The 22,670-nt window shown below is 41.6% G+C and overlaps 2 protein-coding genes across 4 annotated transcripts in view; one reads left to right on the forward strand and one right to left on the reverse strand.

Moving 5' to 3' along the window:
• Window positions 1-671, reverse strand: part of LOC102219015 (protein canopy-1-like) — a 49,806-nt gene extending 49,135 nt beyond the window's left edge. For 2 of the 3 annotated variants that reach the window (XM_023335718.1, XM_023335717.1), the window contains exon 1: window positions 545-671. The gene's annotated coding sequence lies outside the window, so the exon portion shown is untranslated. The remainder of the gene's footprint in view (window positions 1-544) is intronic. The other variant, XM_023335719.1, reaches the window with a different exon arrangement.
• Window positions 672-7,407: 6,736 nt separating this feature from the next.
• On the forward strand, window positions 7,408-22,431 carry paxip1 (PAX interacting protein 1). The gene is made up of 23 exons (XM_014475131.2): window positions 7,408-7,605; window positions 9,525-9,659; window positions 10,287-10,330; window positions 10,500-10,563; window positions 10,663-10,773; window positions 11,762-11,837; window positions 12,001-12,489; window positions 12,607-12,707; window positions 13,502-14,198; window positions 14,269-14,363; window positions 14,439-14,534; window positions 16,336-16,473; window positions 16,634-16,755; window positions 16,850-17,034; window positions 18,041-18,084; window positions 19,135-19,202; window positions 19,310-19,412; window positions 19,493-19,661; window positions 19,750-19,850; window positions 20,886-21,020; window positions 21,175-21,250; window positions 21,329-21,389; window positions 22,221-22,431. Exons 1-23 carry the CDS (start codon window positions 7,525-7,527, stop codon window positions 22,234-22,236), a joined length of 3,207 nt encoding a protein of 1,068 aa, XP_014330617.2. The 5' UTR covers window positions 7,408-7,524; the 3' UTR covers window positions 22,237-22,431.
• The last annotated feature ends 239 nt before the right edge of the window (window positions 22,432-22,670 follow it).

The raw sequence follows: 22,670 nt of genomic DNA on the forward strand, positions 1-22,670 counted from the left end.
AGGACAGATTATTTATCTCAAAACGTTATCCTTGGGGAAAACAATAGTTTCCTCAGTTTAGGAAACAAATTCCTCCCACTCCGCTTCGTCGTGCTTCTCCCCGGGTTATCCCCCGGCTGATTGGTAAGGAATGCGTCTCCTCACTCAGGTGTTTCCTTGGACTCATTTCTAGACTTAATCTTTTTATTATTTCCGCACAACGCACTGTAACAGTTTTGTTGTTGTTGTTGTTTGTTTGTTTTTTTGTCAAATAAACACTAAATTATTCTTACACGTTCATTCTGTAAATTTATTTATTTTGAGACTGATACAGGTTTTAAGCTGGGAACTTTAGCTGAAGTGAACTAAAAATGAGATTCCTTGTGGTGAAATCGGGTTGCTTCAAAAGTGAAGTATGAGCCGAACTCTGGGCTGCTTTAATTCAAACTGTAAAATATTGTACTATTGCGTGGTAGGTGGAAGAAGCGTTGCTGATACAGAATATTCATCTAAATGAACTGGTTTCTTTGCGGAGCTCGGCAGTATTAGATATGGCTGCTCTTACCTGACCAGAGAACCAACCAGCAGCTTCCAGGGGTCGGGCTGTAACTCCGACTCACAACACAAACGGTCCGGGTTTCAGTTTCTACTGTCAGCCCTCCTGTACATGCTTCCATGAACTTAAGTGACACGTTAGGCTCTGGAGAACTCACGCTAGCATAAAGCGTTTAATGTTCTGGTGATGTATTTCAAAGTAAAGTTTCTCTATCCTAAATTATCTCTTTCGGGAATGACACTACATATTCTTCATGCATACACAACAGAACAATAGTAGTTACTTGAGAAGATTTGCATTACAGTACTCCCATGAGTTGTATTTTCATTTTAAATGCAAGGTGGGCTTTTATTTTGACCTCACTTCCGTTCTTATTTCATTGCATGTATTCTTAATTGACTTCTGGCATTTACGTACGTGCCACACTGTAGAGAAGCCACGTTCAGCCGAGCATCCAATCATATTTCAGAGTTTGATCAATGAGATATGTTAGTTTATTTTCATAATTTATTTATTTCAGGATCTGTTTTTCTTTTTCTCAGTAAACAGGAACAGTACCAAAGCTTTTAATATCTTTAGTGCTACTTTCTTTGCAGATCATTTTGTTTATAATATTTGGTGCTTTGCTACTTACATTTTTTTCCTATAGGGCTTTATTTTGGAAAGTGTTGAATTTCCATTCCCTGACTTATAAAAATAGAGTCTAAGTCTTATCAGATGACAGTCCTCAAGTGTATGGAAAAAAGACATCTTATGGAAAATAAGCCACATGCTGTCATGTTCCTTGTTTTCAGTTTAGACATAAGTGATATCTTCCAGCCAATACCTGAGTGGCCGTTTTTATAACAGGTGAGATTATTCTCTCTGTCCAGGATGGCACAGCCTATTGAGCACCTCAAGCACTTGAAAAAATAGTAACACTCGCAGAGGAGCCTTTAGATACCAACAGATAAGAATTATAATTTTTTTGAAATACAAACGTTACATGAATACATCATTACACCAACACACACTCCACCTCCCCAGCCCACAACTTTGGTCCCAGCCTGAATTTGTGCAGCTTTCACACTAGAAGTTGGCAAGACAAATTTTGAAAAGTGCATTGTACAAAAAAGTTCAGATATATAATATCGTACATATGCATGTGGCTGAGCACTTTTCCTTTGCACATTCTAATTTGGGTGAAATAAAGCACAGCTACTAGCATCGTTTCGACCGCCTTGTCGCCTCCCATAAATATAAATCAGCATGAAAACTAATCGGTGGTAAAAATCTGGCACAAAAAACTGATGTATTGTATCCCCAGCTATCAAGACATAAAGGGATTTAAACCCAAGGGGGAAAACATTAACATCAAAGTAAGGGTCTTAACCAAAAGTATAGAGAGCAACACACAAGAAAAGACTTAATGGAGACAGTTTCATGACCCAAAAATGTACACAGAAAACACAACCTGACATGTTAGTAAACATGGGAAGGGGAGGTAGACATGGAGCAACAGGGAAATTGAGCTTTTCTAACATTATTAACTTGTTTTCACAGGTGACATTTAATGGAATCTTTCTTTCATGTCTTATCATGGCTGTATCAGAAAGAGAAACATTTATGTTGAGGAGGGGGGTTGTTTCCCCCCTCCTCAACAACAAATTTTCCCCGCTCATGTCACCCTTCTCCTGTCACTTTCACAGCATGACTGCTTTAAAGCATGTGTGACAGGGGTCTCCTCTAGTGGGCAAACCTCCAAAAGCATCAATTCAAGGTGTCATGTGGCGTCACTGGCTGAGTAAATCAATCCTGACAATCAGTTGCAAGGCATTAATTTAGGTTCTCTGATGTTTAAGTAGACTGCCATTTTGTCTGTAGAAGACTTTTATTGATTGTTGCTTCATGACATTTATACTCTAAATGCAGTGTTTAACAGATACGCAGAATAGTGCAGTAAAAGCAAAGCAATAATATGTAAAACTTGAAAACTATGTTTTATGTTCTATGTAATGTTGAAGTTTCCTGGGGCCTCACATATGAAGTGTGGGTACGCACAAAACATGTGTGGCACCATATTTTACTCCATTCAGTGTTATTTAACTCAAGGAGCATCAAACCCAATGTCTTTTCATACTTTTTCTTTTTTAAAGAAGGAGCCGTGCATCAATAGTGCTGCTGTAGGTGGAGCTGCTGAGAAGTTGAGGTATGCCAGCTTTGTGAATGCGCCATCATGAACAGAAAGCATCTCCATTTTGTAAATGTGCAACTTATATGCACAAAAGTGCCTAATAAATGTAGTGGCACGTCGGCCTGGTTCAACACGATTCCTCTATTTGGAATTCCATATTCCCATTTCCCCGCAAAGCACTCTGACACGCTGTCTGTTTTGAAATTCCAGCTGAACACTCTGTTGCTGAAACAAGCATTTCTACTTGGATTAATCAACACTCTCTTATTTCCTTTTTTTAATTTAGATTTTTTTTCCTGTAAAATTTATTATTATTGTTATTTAAATTTTTTATGAAGGGACCTTATGTGGCCTGAAAGACGCCATTTTGAAGAAAGAAGGCATGTTCAGAGGACAGGGCGGCGGAGGGGCCTTCAGCCCCTACCCTGATGCCCCAAGTGCCCTTTTTTGAGGTTCTTTTTTTTCATAATTTTTATCTGCGTGTCAGGAGTCCTGCTTGTGCCCCTCAACAATAGTATTTATCTAAAATAATAATTTAGCAAAATAAGTTTGTATGGCTGCCCTCAGTCTAAAAAGGAGGATTCTTAGTGCCTCTGTTGTTAAGACACTGGGCCCATATTAAGGAGGGCAGGGGACCTGGGGGTGATGACAGAAGCAGCCCTGCTGTGGAGGACACTCCTGCAAAACATCCTGTAAACTCACAATCAATTAAAATCAGAAGACATGAAGCAGTACTTATGCTCAACAAATGTAACAATTATTTGAATAGTGAATAAAAATGAGAAGAGAAAAAACAACATTGTAATAGCCAGTGTTTCTTTCCATATTTTGTAGCATTATTTGTGGGTTTAAAAAAGGGGTCCATTCACAGAAGCTACTGCTCATTGGGCCATGGCATGGAAATGTTAGGGACCACCTGCTCTCTTCAACATAACTTTAGTTTATCCAATGAGTGTGGGCAACCTCAAGACATTGTTACATAAGTACAACCAAATTTGTTGGTTTTGTACCTTCTCAAAGAGTGTGCTGTCCACTCAGAGGAATCCTCTGTATCTAGTGACCTTCACTTCCTGTTTGAATTGACTGTGAAATGCTCCATCAACTGACTGCAAGTCTTTTGCTAAATCCATGACACTTCTTATAATCTTTGCTGAATAAACAGAACACCCATCACTGTGTACCAGACTAGGTCCAAATCAGACCACTGGTACTCTGCGCTTGACTTGGTGCTTCACCATTTTTTTTCAATGAATATGAATAAATGCGGTTACATTTTAACAGCTCAAGAAGATCATCAAGTTCAGGCTTCCACAAATTGAAGCACAGTAGATTAATATACTTTAATCATTTAAGTTATTTCCTGATATTTGTTGGTTTTATAATATCTGCCCAGAACATGAGCTTAATCTCAAATGAATAAGAAAATTACAGACTAAATTATTATTTATTTTGCCATAATTGTGATTTTCATTTTTTTTTGAAAGCCTCTGAATGTATGAACTTCAGCCTAAAAGAACAAAACAAAGAAGTAACTTTTGTTGTAGCATGAAGTTTTATCCATAACATGACCTTGATCTTACGTTTCCTTTTTTCATCACATTTTCTTTCTCCACACTCCACCATCTATTGAGCAAAGGCTATTATAATTTTAGCTGTATATTATAATTTTAAATGCCCTAATTAAACCATGGTGTTTCATCTTTTTAATCGAATGCTGCTGATTGAATTTGAGTGACAGTAACTACCATTGTCTGTTAAACCCTGGGGAAGTTTTCTATTAGGCATTTTCAGCCTTCATCCCCTTTACTATGGCTATTTCAAGTCATTATTGCTTTTTCAGTTAATATACTTTGCTCAAATGTAAAGTTATCCCATTATGTTCTGATGATATTGGATTCAAAACAAATTTTACCATCATTGTGTTTGAGTGAACTTGGTCCAGCACAGTGAATTTCTCTATGTCCAAACCAAAAGGACAAAAATGTTGCTGTGCTCCCTTTAAAATGGTGGATTCCACCACTTTTTAACAATCAAAGGCTTTCAGATTTACAAACGTACAAAAGAGGAATACTTCAGAGCAAAACTAAATGCAGCAGTATCACAATCCACTTCAAGATTGATTGAGATAAAACAAGTAAATTGTTTATTGCAATTTTAGTCAAAGTCAGGAATAAATTCTGGTCAACTAAAAAGATGCAAGTGTTTCAATCTTGTCAGAATCTTAGTTTAAGCTTGAGGGAGCAAAGGTCACTTGGGAGCAATCATCTCTGGCTGACTCCCACTGAAACGGTGGCCATACAATGCTGATCCTTCTCACTGAGGAAAACAATGGATGAGTAGCTGGATAGAGTGTGGTCAGAAAAAAATCCTGAATGATCAGAATTGGTGATCACCAAAACTCTTGGTGACATGAAATCGAGGAAAACAACAGCAAAACTCTGGGATAAGTATTGGCATTTCCACACAATGTGAAGAGAACTCCAGTGATTGAGAATGAACAGCAGCAACCATAAGAAAACCACTTATCAGTGATCAGTGGCAAACTGGAAAAAATGCCTTTAATCTGAAAGGGAGCATAAAGATTGGACTCTAGAGCGATGGAAGAAGTTCATGAGGTCTGATGAGTCCAGATTTGCCCTTTTCCAGAGTGACGGGCGCATCAGGGTAAGAAGAGAAGCAGAAGAAGTGATGCTCCCATCATGACTCAGGCACTCTGTGGGGCAGCCCTAAGATCTGAGGTTGCTGCTGCTGGTCAGAATCTCCCATCATCAATACAAGAGTTAATTCAACACTGGATGGCAACAAATCTGGGGTCATTGCAGAAACTTATGGAAGCAACTACACAGCAAGTACTGTAAGTGCTATACTCTAAGTTAAAGGTGGTCCAGTGAAATATTATTGTGTAACTTTTTTATTTGTTTTTTTTATTTGGTGGTGACCTTTTTTTGGTCAGTGTGTGTGTGTGTGTCCCTTGGTGATGTTATAGCTGACCATATTATAGAGAGATGCTGTCATTGGTACCTCCTTTATATTCTGTTACATTTTGTCACAGCAACCAACTGAAAGCCTCCTTATTCATCCTGAAGGTTGTTTCTCATCTCATTTCTTTGATCGTTCATTCCTACAGTGCTTAATTACCTCATAAATTACCAGATGTCAAGCAGGCTATACACTCTCACGCACACAGGTGTTAAAACACAATTTAATGGTGAACCATGGCTAACTGACCATGGAGAGCAATATATTGGTGCAAAGAGTTGACCAATTGAGTGAAGGTATTAAATAGAGGTGCTTTTTTGACATCTACATTAAAATGATGGAGATGACTGCATGTTGACCCTGTTTCTATAAAATGTAGATGTTACTTTACACACACTTCTCGCTATTTTGCACACTTTTGGTCTTGGTTCTTATTCCCATCACCCATTGCTTTCCTGCCTCCTCCCTCCTCTGAGAAATCTTACAACATGCCATGGCAGCACTAATTAGATGAACCGTGTGACAGCTACATTAATGCTCAGACTCATCACCTGGTGACATGAGACATTTCTTTATGGTTACACGTGTAACAAGATTAATGCACTTATTAAATGAGTAGCTTTTTCTTTCTTGCTGCTTTCTTTTGCAGGTATATTCTGTCTTCATCTGGCCAAACTTGCATACATTTTTGTTTCACTAAGGTGAAAATTAGAGACCTATGTTCATTTTGTTCATCAATTATATAGATACTGTAGGTTATCTTGAACCGAAAGATGATAAACACATCTCCCCCATCCTTGTATCCCTTCACTTATTCTTAGTGAAGAATACATTTTTTATCTTCAAGCCATCATTGTAAAATTGTGAGGCCTTTGCTTCTCTTCAGCTCCATAACATCTTATAGACATTCTAGGCCTGCGAGGAAGAGAGGGAGAAGAAGGTTCGCTCTGTGGGGTGGAAGCTCAGCTGAAGCAGTATTGTGCAAATGGACAGTGTCCCAAATCATACCAGTAAATCCATCAAATGGAAAGTTGTAGCCTGGGTGAAAGCCCAAATATTGAACTCATTGAATTGAAACAAGCTGTACCTACAAGAAAACTCCCCTGTGACAGCCACATTAATGCTCACACTCATCATCTGGTGACATGAGACATTTCTTTATGTTACACGTGTAAACATCCTAGAGCTGAAATCTAGGGGTGGAGTAAACAAAACCTTTTTTGAACAAATGAGATTGCAATATTTTTTTAATCTGCAATCAAATCCATTGCTTTTCCTGAGATTACTAAAATTGGATTAAATATTATTGCTATTTATTTAAAAAAACAACGAGTCTTTATTCTTTGTGATAAAATTTGCTGCTCAGTTGTATTCATATATAAAAAATTCTAAATGAATAAAAGTGTTATTCAGTTTACAAAACATTTTATAGCATATTTCTTACCTACAAATATCAAAAAGCTACTGGTAGACCGTAGCTGTGCGCAGGTTGGAGAAAAATACCAAGTCAGATTTGATGGGGTTGTTTTGGCTGTGTAATCTTTTTTTCTAGACTTTTCAAGGTAGATTTCGAGTAATTTTATTAAATTGCATTCCTTAAAAACTAAATTATGTAAGATAATGCGTGCGTGGGAGAGAGAGAAACCCGAGGGAAAGGAATATTAAGCCCGTGTGATTTTTCTGCCCCCTCTGGTTTCAGACACAGTGCTGCGGTCCAAGGCGCGCGCCGCTCAGTGATTTGGCGCTTCACTGTCCTGTTAGTGTGCAGCGGTGAGACACAAACTTCCTTTTCCACATTTCACACAGGTTTGCAATCTTCCACCGTTCATGGACAGTCATGTCTGAGGAGGAAATCAAGGTTCCTGATGCACTTTTCAAAGACGTTAAATTCTACGTGGTTGGGGACATTGAGCCAAAGGTAAGGACCTGGATGTTAGCTTGTCGATAGCTATGAAGCTTACATGCTATCCTACCAAACACATTCAGAATGAAGGAGGCGGTTCACAGGAAGCTAACTAGCAGGCTAACAGGACAACATCCTATATGATAAACATCAGGATTCCATCTGTCTCCCTTCTAATGCGGCTGTGAGACGCTGTCCGTGATGCCAGCCGATGTCTCACTTTATGTTGAATCTACTTTAGAACTGCAGCTCAGCTCAACCTGTAGACTGCAAGAGGAGTTTTTCAGGTTAGCCGTTAGCTTCCAAGCTGTAGACTTTACATCTGAGCTTGTAGGGATACCGCCATATGGTAACCCTTATTCTTCTTAAATCCATGTTTAGTCTGTCTAAGTGCGGTTAGATTGCTTTCCTAAGGTAGAGCAACACAAAGCAAATGTCTCCTCTGTCTGTTTACATCAACCTGTTACTGTCAGCGTCTCCAGATGGACGCCGCTCACCGCGCACGCGTTCCTTCAGCCGCCGCTGCCGATGCAACTCCTCTGAAACAGCTGCAGCGTGTCTGACGGGACTAAAGACCATGCAGCATCCGAGCCTTCTGCTTTCTGGGAAGGCATTGATTATTTGAAACCAAGCCCACCTGTAACTGTCCATGCAGATTTTCTTTATTGAGTGTGTTTGAATTATATGTTAAATAAAGGAAGGGGGAACAAAATCTAAACATAAAGCACACTTATGTTTGTTCTTACTATTGTCCTTTAGACTAGTTCAGGAAATGTCACCAACAACCAGAATTGGCAATGGCATAGAAGTGTTTACGCACAACTTCAGTACCAAATGAAGTACTATAGAGTGAATTCGAACAGTAAACCAGAAGTGAACATTTGGTAGGAGCTCATCCCGCATTTAGCATTTTGCTGGTCCAGCTGTCTCTGTCGTTGTGTCTTTGGGCAAGACTCTTCACCCTCCTTACCTGTTAGTGGTGGACAGAGGGCCCAGTGTCAGACTGCCCATGGCACACTAACAGAGGTGAGGGGAAGCCTGCACAATATATCACTACTATAGTGTTTTTGCAATGTCAATGTGCGCAGTATTCATATTGCTAAGGACTATTAGGAGAGCAGTAATTGTTGGCTAATACATCTTACAAATTTTTAAGTTGTATTTTTCATGCTGATGTGATTAACCAGTAGGACAGAGTCTTTTGGCAGCAAAATTTACTCACAGTTGACATTACCAAAACTGCTAAAGGTATAACATGTAGCAGGAAGTACCGATTAGACGGAGGAAAATAGGCAAATATCGCATCTAATATTGTCATCCCAATATTTACCAATGTTATCGCCATCCCAAGATTTTCTAACATCATGGAGCCTAAGGACAGAGTGCGTTCCAGCTACAAAGGCATCACACTCTTGAGCCTCCCTGGTAAGGTCTAGTCAAGGGTTCTGGAGAGGAGGGCCCATTGGATAGTCGAACCTCGGATTCAGGAAGATCAATGTGGTTTTGCTTCTGGTCGTAGAACTCTTGACCCTGGAGGGTGCATCGGCGTTAGTCTAACCAGTCTACGTGGGTTTTGTGGTTTGGGTGAAGGTGTTCAACTGTGTTCCTGGGGGAGACACAGGCTCTTTGACACAGGCTGTTGGCTCTCTGTATCACCAGTGCCAGACCTTGGTCTCCATTGCTGGCAGTAAGTTGGGCTAATTTCCAGTGAGACTCAGACTCTCTGTCACAGATTCTGTTCATTACTTTGATGGACAAAATTTCTAGGCACAGCCATGGTGTTGAGGGAATCTGCTTTGGTGGCCTTAGGATTGGGTCTGTGGTTTTTGTTGCTGATGTGGTTCCCTGAATGCATCCCTTCCCTGATGAGGTTTCAGGCTTGTGTCCCTGGAAGGAGACCCAGAGTCCACTGAGTCTTCTGCTTTTTTTTCCAGGTGGTGCAGCTGCTGAAAGCAGGAAAAGGAAAGGAGGTGTCCTATAATGCTTTGGCCACTCACATCATTGCAGAGGATGGAGATAACCCTGAAGTGAGCGAATCAAGGGAGGTGTTCGATCTACCTGTGGTCAAGGTAACAGATGTGTTTTCCCAGCCCAAGTATGCTTGGCCCTGACTTCCTGTATCCCAGCATCAGAGGCTAGCTCCACTAATATCATTATATGTGTCCTACTGCTTAAAGATTGAATGGGACATCATGGCTTTAAATTTCTGTCCGTCTGAAACCTGTAGACATGTCAAAGCAGTACTTGGCAAACCTTCCTCCCAAATCAGCTTTTTTGTGGATAAATTGTCTGAATAGCTTATCTAGGTTTCCATTTACATGTTCATATTATCTGCACAATTAAATGTGATTAAATTGGGATGAAGTAAAGACTTTTTCAATCTCTACACAAAGTTGCAGGATTTGATAAAAAAAAAAACTGACAATGAAATAATAGCAACAAAAACTGAGCTATACTTCATTTCAGTTTAATTTAATTTGCAGTAATTTCCCAAAAACTCAGATTAGTTCAGTAGTCCTTTTTTTTTTAAATTCCACTGGTGTGGAAGGCCAGGGAAACTGATGTGCTTTCAGTCTGGGCTTAAACAGACCTGCTGATTGAGCGATGGTGATGTCACTGACCAGCAGACCTCAGGAGCACTAACAGTGAGTGAACTGTATTAAAGGTAATATGAGTGTCTGTTTGTTGCTCTACAGCCATCCTGGGTGATTCTGTCTGTTCGATGTGGAGACCTCTTACCGTATCCTTTCACTGCCAAGTCCTCATGACCTCATGCTGTTGTTACATCATATAAATAGGAAAATGTCCACATTTTAGAAGAAAAGCCTTGCTTTAGCATGGTGGTTTAAATGATCAGTTAATTCCTATATTTTGACCTGTGTCGTTTTTCTGTGACTGTGGAACTCCAGAGTAACTGGATTCTCTCCAGAATCAGGCCAGATATTTTTTGGCGTGACAGCTTGTCTTCCTAGGGTAAGTATGTTTTTTTTTTGCTATGGTTTGTCCTTTATTTTTCACCATAAAGTAGAATGTTTTTATGAGTCCTAAAAATGTGTGTGTGTTCATGCACAGCTTCCAGATGATCTCAATGCCCTGTGGGCGTTCCTTACCTTTTATGGTGGTGAATGTCAGCTGAACCTAAACAAGAAGGTCACCCACCTGGTGGTGAAGGAGCCAAAAGGCGTAAGTGCATACTCTGCTTCCAGTTTTCATTTGCTCATTCACATTGTGTTGCTCTTAACTAAAAACTGAACATTTTAGTAATAATAACAATAACAAGGAAAAGATCTAGAGTAGGGCAAGTTTATTTTTGCTGGAGGAACTGCAGGATGCTGTTTTTGTACCTTAAGTTGTACCTTAAGTTGCAGCACTGAGCCAAGGCCTTCAGATGGCATGCAGCTTGTGTTGACCTTCTGTTTCAACACAAGGTCATGCTCATTTGAGCATGACCTTGCTGAGAGCATGCTGCTTTTCTTCTAGGCAAAGTTTCCAGGCAAAACCTTCTGGTTTAGAATGAATGGAGCAGAAATAAAAGCATATTTCAGCAACTGCACCTGATCAGTCAGCCACCAGTTCTGAGAAGGTTCCATGTTAGAACAGCAGGGCCCTCATGTATAAAGCGTGCCTACGCACAAAAAATGTGCAGCACCATATTTTACGCACAAGTTGGAAGTATAAAAATGAATGTGGTGCGAAAGTTTGCATAAATGTACACAATACTTTGACATATCACAGATATAGGATTTTAACATTTGTTTATTGAGACTGTCAATGCTGTTAAATTTGATTTAATGATTAAAGCATAGACAAAATTAAGACAAAAATGAGACAAAATTAAAAGATTTTAAATTGGAAAGAAAGATTCTGCCTTACCAGTTAAATGCTCAGTGCAGAAGAGATGCTTGCAGTCTGGCTTGATTTTCTTCTTTGTTCAAAAACAAGCAATGCTTAGCCTGGCAGGGGGGCAAGTAAATTCTGGCAGCCCACCAGGCTTACAGTGTACTGAGCAAAACCCTGTTGAGGTTTGGTATGGGCAGATACTGATACCATTCCGATAAAGAAAAACAGTGGTTTGTGGTTGTGAGAGAAAGTGGTGAAGTTAAAACGGTCTGCGTTGTCTATGGCAACCTCTGTTTATCACACATTATCATCATCATTCTGCTGTTTCCAGGCCAAGTTTGAGTGTGCCCTGAAACACCCAGGCATCAAGATTGTCACTCCAGACTGGATCACAGATTCTGTAAAAGGTGAAGTTTTTTCACATTTTTTGATCATTCTAGTAGTAGGATGCTTTCTGTAGGCTGACATTGGTAACAGCTTAGTGTTTGCACACCTTAGTCACTGTGATTAGAGAGAGAGAGATTATTCACTTCTTGCTCTTATGGCTCAAGTCTTTCTATTATTTTTCAGATAAAAGCAGGAAGGATGAGAGTCTGTATCACCCCAGACTCACATACATAGAGCCGGAGGAGGAGAGCGAAGCCGAGTCGTATGACGCGCGCTGTCATTCCAACGGGAGTTACAGCCCCCGGCGCTCCCAGCCATCCAGCGGTGGATCCTCCGGCGAGGAGTCTAGCCCTCGCAGACGGCCGGGACCCAAACGCCTCAACTCCATCTCACCCACCTCTCCCCGAAAACCCGAGCTCCGCAGTGAGAGGATGTTCGACGACTCAGATGATGACTCGTCCCCAGAAAAGGAGGGCACCAACCTGAACTGGACGTCAGCTGAAGTTGTCACACCGACCGTTGCCGGTATAGCGAGGCAGCGGGTCGGGCCAGCTGGTGTCAAAGATCCGGGTTCCTCTGCGGGCAGCGGGCTGATCAACCTGTGTGCCACCGCAGCCCCAGTTCCTGGCAGTGGAGGTCCGCTAGCTGGAGAGGCCCGAGCTGCACAGCAAGGTCAGTAAAGCCAGACCCGGTAACATTCCGGACCCTGCGGCATTCTGCCTCAACCGAAGATATGACTTTTGTTTCTAACTGGTAGACCTGCTAATAAAGGTTTCATGTGTCTGTCAGGTGTTTCGGGTCCTGAGGGATGGAACCCAACTATGAGAACGCTCCGCAACATCACCAACAACTCTGACATGCAGCCAGCAAACCGGCCCGCAGTCGCACATGTAAGAAATCCCACTGACTCATTTTCCACGTCCCACTAGTTGCATGTAAGCTAGATTGAGACAACATTTGTTGTTAATTAGCTCTACATAAATAAATTGAATTGAAAGTTTTAAACTGTAAACTTTCACAGGTAAATAAGTCAAAATATGACAACATGCAACATCCAATAGTGATATCTTTATGTGTGGCCTCAGCCTGGCATCCCATCCAACAACATCCAATAGGAATATTGGACTGGGTCAGGCTCAGCTCCCCCTGCAGCCCAGCTGAGAAACTGTGACAAACATCTGCTTAAACCAAAGGGCTGTTTCATTGTTCATGAACAGTGTCTGACCACATGTAGCTTGAAACTCCATGTGCTTAAACTTCATGGAGGTTCTTTAAAATTTAGTTTGAGATGAACTGATGCAGATGTAGAGATTTTCAATGATACATATTTTAGTATTGATCCAGTACTAAGTAAATAACAAGACCAGAATCACAGATACTTCTTATTACTCGGGTTCGTTATTATTGTCAAACTTCTGACCTTATGATGTTTATGTAATTTTTCCTTTGAATTATTTTGTGAAAACCTGGGACAGAATTTGAACAAAGTTTAAATATGTCTACAAAATACTTTAAAAAACCAAAACAAATTTGTATTCAAATTAGATTGTCCCTAAAACAACTGGTCATTGGAGATTAAATGAAAGCAAAATCTTTTTGAGGAGGAGTTGAGAAAACACAATACAAAAATAGAAATAAAATTTCAAGAGGGAATCTGAAACTTTGACCTTCAACTTTTTTGCAGATCATCCAGAACCTGGCAGCCAATCAGACGAAGCCTGTGGAGCAGACCAATCAGAGCCATGTTCAGATCCTGAACAGCAACAATCCTCCTCAGTTTAGTCAAAGTAAACTTCCTAGGCTGCCACTCACAGCAGAGCAACAACAGCAGCTACTGCAGCAGCAGCAGTCACATCAGGCTGGTCAGCAGCATCAGCAGTTACCACAGCAACCAACACATCCCATGATGCACCTTCAGCAGCAGCAGCAGATGATGCAGCTGCAGCAGCAACAATCACAGGTGGCACAGCAGCAAGGTTTCCCCCAGCAGCAGCAGCAGTTTCTGCAGCAGCAGCAGATGCACCAGCAACAGATGTTCTCCCAGCAGCAGCTGCGACCTCAGCAGCTGCTGAGGCCAGGCCTCCAGCAGCTGCAACAGCAGTTTCAGCAGCAGCAGCGCCTGCAGATGCTGCAGCAGCAGCAGAATCAGCAACAGTTTCACCAACAGCATCTTCAGCAACAGCAGCATTTCCTGCAGCAGCAGCACTTGCAGCAGATGCAGAAACAGCACCTGCAGCAGCAGCAGGCGCTGCAGCATCAGAACCAACAGGCATTGCAGCAGCAGCATCATCAACAGCAGACGGCCACTTCGCTGCCCCCTCAGCTGCAGCAGCAGCAGCCTCACATCAGCCAGCTGTTTGGACATGAGCAGGGTCAGGACAGTAAGTACAACCCAGTCACATCACCAGTGTCTCTGCAGCTATCAGAGTCTGACTTGTGCATGTGTCCCAGTTCCCCAGGATGGCTTCTTGCTGGGCTGTGTGTTTGCCATCGCTGACTACCCTGAACAGATGGCTGACAAGCAGTTGCTGGCCACATGGAAGAGGGTAGAACTCACATCAACCAGAGCTCTTAAGAAAGAACATGTTGGCTTCAGCTCCTGACCTGACCTTCTGTTTCAGGTCATCCAGGCATGTGGAGGTGTTGTGGACCCCACTTTGACCAGCCGTTGCACTCACTTGTTATGTGAGAGTCAAGTCAGCAACATGTATGTGCAGGTAGGGTGCATCATGGGACTCAGCCACATTCAGCCCTTTTTTGAAGAACACCACCATGGTGGTTAACGTCCTCAGATGTAAAACAAGGTTGTACATTGTGACCAAATTTGCCATTTTTATCAGTGTTCTTACTGTTTAAGTTGCTAATGTGTTATGTTGACAAAGTAGAAAGGTTGTGAGATGAGAGGTGGGCCACTGTGTGTTTCTAGCTGTTTCCATTACAAACATATGCAAATCTTCATCTATTTCTTACGAATGCCAAAAAAACACAATTTTGCAATTGCTTAAATAATAAATTTAATTAAAATCACACGTGAATACGCTTGTTCATGAGATGAGTCATTAAAAATCAGTTAATCAGTTAAAAAACAGTTACATGATATATATTCATAATTCAGTTCTGGCGCTCGTCATCATCCATCAGAGGAGGCGTTGCCGTCTCATTCAGGCGTTGGAGCGCTAAGTGTGCGGCATTTTGGGAAATTGTAGCCAGTGAATTTAGAGAAGAGCTATGGATTCAACATGTTCAAATGACACATAATGTCTTATGACCACTTTTGGTTTCTCCTACTACTTCCTGTCATCATCTTTGTGATTTTCACTAGGGGCACAGTGATTTATTGGTGATCGGCTGATACTTGCATATGAAGCCAATCTTATCCACCGTCTTATCTACCTCAGCAAAGGTGTAAAAATCAACCACCATTCTTTCTGCTATGCAGTGAGAGAGGTTTGACTGACTGACCGGCCCTCCAGATCATGCCTGCATGCTTGCAGTTTAGTATAGTTGTCCCACTGTTACCAACTGAGGTACTTTCCTGCTATATTTTGCAACATTCCAGACAAAGAAAATGGTATTGGGCATCATTCAGCGGGTCAGGCTTCTTAAGGGTCAGTCGGTGACCAGCCAGAAAACTGCATTTTGTGCATCCCTAGTTTTCTTCAGTAGTAACATCCGGTTGTTGATCATGTGACTCATGATGCAAAACATTTTCTATTGCAGTTCTGTGAAATACATGTATTTCGACATACAGTGAACCCTCGTTTTTCGCGGGGGTTGCGTTCCAAAAAGAACCTGCGTTAGTCGAAATCCGTGAACTAGTTACCTTTATTTTATTATTTTTTAAAATTATTATACAGCAAAATTAAATACTCTATATTGAAACCAAAGAACAAAACCTTTTTTCAGGCCTAAGCATTTTTTTAACAAATAGAACACTTTCTTACAAATAGCTACAGTAAAATAATCACTTTAATCATCAATACGAAATTCAGTAAGACAAATTGTGACTCGCGTATTTCACTCTTCCTCTGACTGTGACGCTGCGGCCTGACTCCGCTCTCTAGTGTCTTTTTCTTCTGAAGCCTGTGGTGCAGGTGTGTTTTTTCGAGAGAAGAACATAGTTATCGATAGTTGTTGTTGCTCTTTTTCCTTCTGGGCAAAAATATTAGCCAAAATTTGCCAAGCTGTATATTTAAATACCGTAACGTTATTGAGACACAGGTAGAGAGAAGAAGCGTAGAGACTGTCTAGCCAATCAGGACGCAGAACACAGTGCACTGTGGGAAAAAAAAAAAACTCCGCGAGGCCGTGAAAAGTGAACCGCGTTACAGCGAGGGTTCACTGTACAGCTGTAAAAGCACCTCATCCCAATGCAAAAACGTTTTATCAAAAAGCACAAGTTTTATAGAAATTGCTGTTTCTATTAAGCAAATTCATTTTCAGAATTTTCATTTGTGCAATTTTTGGTTAATGAAAATGCAGCTACTAAAAAGAATGTTAAACATTTTCCTTTGAAAGGCCCTTCGAGAGGGGAAGCGCTGTGTGACGGCTCACTGGCTCAGCACTGTGCTGAAGAAGAAGAAAATGATTCCTCCTCATCGGACTCTCCATCTGCCCTTCGCCTTCCCTCCTGGTGCCAAGCCGTGCTCTCAGCATGTAAGTCCAGCTAGAAATCAGCTGCTGCTCTGTTTTCACTGAGTCCATAGCTCCCTGATGGTTCTGCAGCGAACCGGGCCAGCTGTCAGTTCACGTTGCTTGTCTGAGACTCCTCTCATCAGCACGGCTATGTTCTCTAAGTGTCTGCTCCTCCCTTCAGATCCTGTCAGTGACGGGCTTCATGGATGCAGACAGGGATGACCTGAAGCTGATGGCCTACCTGGCTGGTGCCAGGTACACAGGCTATCTGTGTCGTGGTAACACCGTCCTCATCTGCAAAGAGTAAGACAGATCATTATTGTCCCCTGGACAATAATGGAGTGAGATGGACTAGCTTGTGTGAGCAAAGCTACATTTTGTTCTGATCTCTCCTCAGACCTGGTGGGATGAAATACGAGAAGGCCAAGGAGTGGAAGATCCCGTGTGTCAACGCTCAGTGGCTGTGTGATATCCTGCTGGGCAACTTTGAAGCACTGCGGCAGATTCAGCACAGCAGATACTCGGTGTACACTCAGCCTGAGCCGCTGATGCCTAACCCCCAGCTGGTCCAGAACCTGCTTGGTATGTCCAACTAGGCCTGTTGCAATAAGCAATCAATCAATAAAATGAGGGTGATAATAATAATAAGCCCAATGATGAATATACTTTCAAGGGTATATTTGTTTACAGACACCTCATAATCCATTTTATTTCTTTGTGGTTTGTTTATGTATTTTGGATATTTCAAATGTCTTCCAGGGCTGCACAGTGGTGCAGTTTGTAGCACTGTTGCCTTGCAGCAAGAAGGTCCTGGGTTCGATTCCCAGTCCAGAATGCAGGGGTTCTCTCTGGGCACTCCGGCTTCTTCCCACAGTCCAAAAAAAACATGATTGGACTCTCTAAATTCTCTCAAGATGTGTGTGTGAGGGTGGGTGTATCACAGGGGTCTCAAAGTCCAGGCATCGAGGGTCACTGTCCTGCAGGTGTTAGATGAGCCACAGGTACAAAATGCTGGAATGAAATGGCTTCATTACCTCCTCCTTGTGTAGATCAGTTCTCCAGAGCCTTAATGACCTAATTATTGTGTTCAGGTGGTGCAGCAGAGACACATCTAAAGTTGCAGGACAGGGTTAGGGTCCCTTGAGGACTGGAGTTTGACACCCCTGGTGTATCACAATCATTTCTGGGACAATTGATTGCCCAGCAAAATTTGTTAATGTGACAGGCTTGTGTTCAACCTAATCCACCATGATGGAAACGAAACACTATGTGACTCATCACACAGTCACGCAGGTGTTAGCACTGTCTAGTGATGGTGTGCACAGTTCTAAAATGAGGATCATTGACAGGTAAATAAAGCAACAGTACTCAAGATTTTATATCTCAACATGTCATCTTCAGGTCAGCTTCAGCAGCCCCACCACTTTTGGTTTCAGCTGTCAGGTTGTAGATAACAGAAGAAGGGTTAATCTGAAAGGATAAAATGAGTTCCAACAACATTTAATTTCCCTTTGGGATTAATCAAGTATTTTTGCATTTGAGTTAAGCTCCAGCTGAGGGCTGACTGCGGTTTTGCTCTGTGTTTTAGCTGCTTGGAGAACTCCAGTCAAAGTAACTACTGAAGCTCTGGTGGTAAGTAAGCTCCACACTCTGCAGATTAACCATCAACACAAACAAGCTAGCCTGAGCTAGCATTTTGAATGTTAGCATTTTAGAAAAAGGTTGATGCTGTCATTGGAGCCGTGCTTGTTCCCTAACAGAGATCTCTCATTTTGAGGTTTATCACAGACAAACCTCAAATTTATACAAACAATATTTGACCAATTAAGGTGGGATTTTTATGTCACTTGGGGTCAGACTCTCTTCTACAAAATGTGAAGCTTCAAATTGCTGAGTGGGAGCCAAGAGCCCCAGAGGATTGAACTGGACACGTAAAAACCTGGCAACCCACTGCAGGAAGCATCCGGGGTCATAAATGCCAATAAAGGTTTTTCTAGGGATGCACTGATAAATAAGCCCTGATTTTCGTCATCAGGCTGATTCTTCCATGTGAAGCTGATCTTATCCACCAATCTTCTCTCCCTCCACAAAGGACTGAAAATCAGCCACTGTCCCCTTTTGCTCAGCAGTGATAAACTGATTGACAGATCGGCCCACCAGGTCACAGCTGCACGTGCTGGACATCCCACTGGCAACGTAGCAACTTTGTCAATATATTTAGTGATTTTTCTGACAAAAAACATTGGTATCGGCCAAAATTTGGATTGGCAGGTCACATTGTTAATGATTGCTGGTAATGCAGCTGCACTCTCTGTCTTTTCATGTTAACACTGGGGAAAATAGTGATTCAGATCATAATGTGATTTTCAGTTTGTCTGTGTTTCAATGAACCAATCAAGATCAGATGCTGGTTGTCTGTCTGTATGGCAGCACAATCACTAAATCAGCAACATTCAGGATCAAATCTTTTTCAATCATCCCAACGTTTAAAAAGTGAATGATAAAATGTTTTATTTTTTTATTAAAACTGTTTTAAGAATTTGCCTCGCTAAATGTCCAACATCGTTCCTTACGAACGGAGAGCTGTAACCCTGTCTGTAACATTTGGAAGCATTGCTCCAGGCAGCAGAGTGGAGCAGGACGTGTTGCCTGTTTTGGCTCATATTGTTGATTCTGTTGCAGAACCTCCAGCTTCTCCAGAAGCAGAAGATCTCTGATTCTACCAACCCACCTTCAAACAAGAAGGCCAGGTCTGCTGCAGCCTGCTGTCTGCCACTGAATGTACAGCCTTGCTCTCATCCTGCTTGGGTCATTGGGTAAACACTCCGCGTGTGTGTGTATGTGTGTGTTTGAACAGACTGGAGGAGATCCAATCACCCAACAGGAAGCTTCCTCCAGAGTCCACTCCCCGGGTCATGTTGACGGGCTTTGAGCCGCTGCAGGTCCAGCAGTACACCAAGGTAATGTAAGCTGGCACTGAGGAAGCCAGAGCTGCTGGCCTCTGCTCCAGCTGCTCCATGCTGCTGTCTCTGTCCTGCAGCGGCTGCATGCTCTAGGTGGGGAGGTGGCAGAGAGCAGTCAGAAGGCCACACACCTGCTGGCCAGCAAGGTGACCCGCACCGTCAAGTTCCTGTCTGCCATGTCTGTGATCAAACACATCGTCACACCAGAGTGGCTGGAGGAGAGCTGGAGGAGCCAGAAGTTTGTGGGTGAGTCCATGGTGTGCTGCTCAGTTCTGTTGTTCTGCTTGTTCTTCTGTTCCCTGATCTCTGCTGTGTGTGGGTGTGTGTGTTGCAGATGAGCAGAGTTACACTCTGAGGGATGCAGAGGCAGAGGTGTTGTTCAGCTTCAGTCTGGAGGAGTCTCTGAAGAGAGCCCACACTGCTCCTCTCTTTAAGGTTGGAACTAAGTAGACCCTCCGCCTCCCGTCCCCATGTAGGAAACAAGACAGTATGAGCAGTCTCTCTTCAGAGCTGCTGATGGATTTAGGTAGATTAGCTGGGAGAGAGGAAAGCCATTGAGAATCAGTTCAGCTTTAAGAAGGAACAGCAAGACAGAGAGGACTCCCAGCTGTCTCTGCTCTCTCTTTGTCAGCGTTTGCATCTTTTAACAACAGTAGGACTGTAGCTCACACTGCATTTAGTGACAGTACTCACCAGAAACAATGTAAAAATCACTGAGACCAAAGAAAAATCAGCTGAAGTCCAAATCCACCTGCCTGGGGCGTTCAACCAGTCCAAAACGCTGCACCAGTCCCCGAGAGCAGACGGCTTTTCATCATCATCACCATCATTTAGTGCCCTAATGGAAACCCAGTTTATGATGCATTCAAGAACATCTGGTACACTGAACTGTCTAAATATCAAAACATCCTAATTTAACCTTAATGAAAGAGATCCTAGAATTCAGTGTTGACCATTTACTGGCTGTCTGGCCTATTGTGTTTTTCTGTTTCTCTTGATTGAAGCAGCAGAAAATGTACTAAACTGTTTTTGTGTACCACTACAGCCTTGGTAGTTAAGGTTCAATTGTTCTACGTATTTAGAGCAAAATCCTCCTCAGAGTTTTATCCATCCAATGGATAAAACATTCAGCTCGTCTTAAAAGCAGCTCTTTCATCCTTAATCAGGTTTAATCTGTGATTTCTTCCAGTTATTCAGACATGAAGAGGAACGATTTGTCCATGTTGTTCCATCCACTAATATTTAACATTCCCTCTAGAAGAACACTTGACCCCAGATACACCTTAATGTGTACTAATAGACCACAATATTAGTAGTTGGGTAGTATTGTAGACCACAATACTACCCACAGACACAATATACATATTGTGTATATTATTGCACACAATAATACACAATATGTTTAATAACACACATTACACAAATATGTAAATATACGTTCAATGTGTCTCTGTGTTTGTGGTGCTGAAGGGGAAGTATTTCTACCTGACCCCGGGAATCTGCCCCAGCCTCAGCACCATGAAGGCCATCCTGGAGAGCGCTGGAGGGAAACTGCTGGCCAAACAGCCCTCCTACAGAAAGGTCATGGAGCACAAGCAGAACAAGGTACTTCAGCAGACATGCTGTGGCCTCACACACACATCACACACACCTAATATCCTCTTTAAAAAGAAGTCAGGATGAAAGATTGCTGTGTCTATCTGAGCAAAAACAACATGACATAACCAAGAGTTTTTCCTGCATTTTCTTTCTCATCCAGAACCTTCCAGAGATCATTTTAATTTCCTGTGATAATGATCTCCACTTGTGCAGAGAATATTTCATGAAAAGCATTGGTGGGTCTCTCTCTTTCACACACACACACCAAATCCCTGCTCTATATGTCTGATGTTGCCTCTGCTTTTCTGTCCCAGATGTCCATAATGCAGAGTTCATCTTGACTGGAGTTCTCACCCAGAAACTGGATTATGAGTCATATCCTTTCCCAGTAACAGCTGCTGCTTACATCAGAGCTTTTTGACTGCAACCAATTTGGTTGCAAATATTATTTATTTTGTAAACAGTTCACTTAAAAAAAATATGCAAAATAATGTGAGGATACACCAGTTTGACCAGTCATTTGAGAAAATGCTTTAATGTCAATCTTTAAAGTTGCTCTTGTTACAATTTCACTTGACCCACTGACACCAACACCACCGTCGAACTAAAATACAACATAAACTTAAGTGAGACGGTGTCATGAGTACGATAACGACATAAAATGATATAATTACATATAAACATACCTCGCTGGCTGACCCTTCCTTTCGAGGTAGAAATGAGGTTATTAAATAAATTCTTTAACTTAAATGACCCTTTTACAGTCACTTGCTAAAGCTATGCTTTCATATCGCATGCATCTTCTTTTCTGGTTCCCTAGCAATATGCTGGATTGGACTTCCTACTTTAACTTTTCAAAATAAGAGTCGTAATAACAAAAATGTGCATAATTCAAAATAAAACATGTCAACTAAAATTATGGCAGTAAAAATAAGTCACTACATTTCTCTGCAGGAGATTCCTCCAGAGTCAACAGAGGCTGGCGACCCCCTAAAAAATGCACCAATACTTCCCTTTATTTATTTGAAAATAAATATAGAGTGAAATATTGTGTACTTTTAAATGAATTTATTCTATAAATCCATTATTTAGTGAGACATTTAATGGTGAATCTGTTTATTTCATGATATGTGTTTATTTAATGTAGTTGTTTTTGGCCCTACATCCACCTCAGGGATCACTATCATGTTTCCTTAACATTCACACATATAAGTTCACCTGATGAAGATCTTCAACAACATCTCCTTGGACATCTGTGCATAGCTCTCCTGTCATGTTTTTAGCTTTTGTTACTTCTTTTAAAAGAAACTAAATTGTATTTTTGTGAAATAATTGGTTAAAATTATGGCTTTTAATCTATTTCCTTGTTAAACATAAATGCTTCAGCTTGTACACACTGCTTTTGAAAAATAAAATATTTGTGTAAATTGTTTGTAGCCTTCTTGATCCTGGGATAGTGTTCATGTTATTAGATGTAATCACTGGAGTGTAAGAAAGTAAATAAACCCCAACATGTTTTAGTGTTGGGTCCCACAGTGAGAGCTCCATGTTTGAGGACAAAGTCTATTACTTTGTTCCTAGAGGTATTCCAGAATGGAGCGGGGAATTCCTGATAGACGTGATTTAATTAACTGTTAATGAGGGTCTGGGGTAGTT

This window comes from Xiphophorus maculatus, chromosome 6 (genome assembly GCF_002775205.1).
Source record: "Xiphophorus maculatus strain JP 163 A chromosome 6, X_maculatus-5.0-male, whole genome shotgun sequence".
Taxonomy (NCBI): Eukaryota; Metazoa; Chordata; class Actinopteri; order Cyprinodontiformes; family Poeciliidae; genus Xiphophorus; species Xiphophorus maculatus.

Excerpts from the sequence above, each read along its gene's own strand:
- paxip1 (XM_014475131.2), top strand. The coding sequence starts at position 7,525 with ATGTCTGAGGAGGAAATCAAGGTTCCTGATGCACTTTTCAAAGACGTT. Across the intron at positions 10,564-10,662 it reads TGACAGCTTGTCTTCCTAGG|CTTCCAGATGATCTCAATGC; the intron begins GTAAGTATGTTT and ends GTTCATGCACAG. Across the intron at positions 17,035-18,040 it reads GCTGGTCCAGAACCTGCTTG|CTGCTTGGAGAACTCCAGTC; the intron begins GTATGTCCAACT and ends TCTGTGTTTTAG.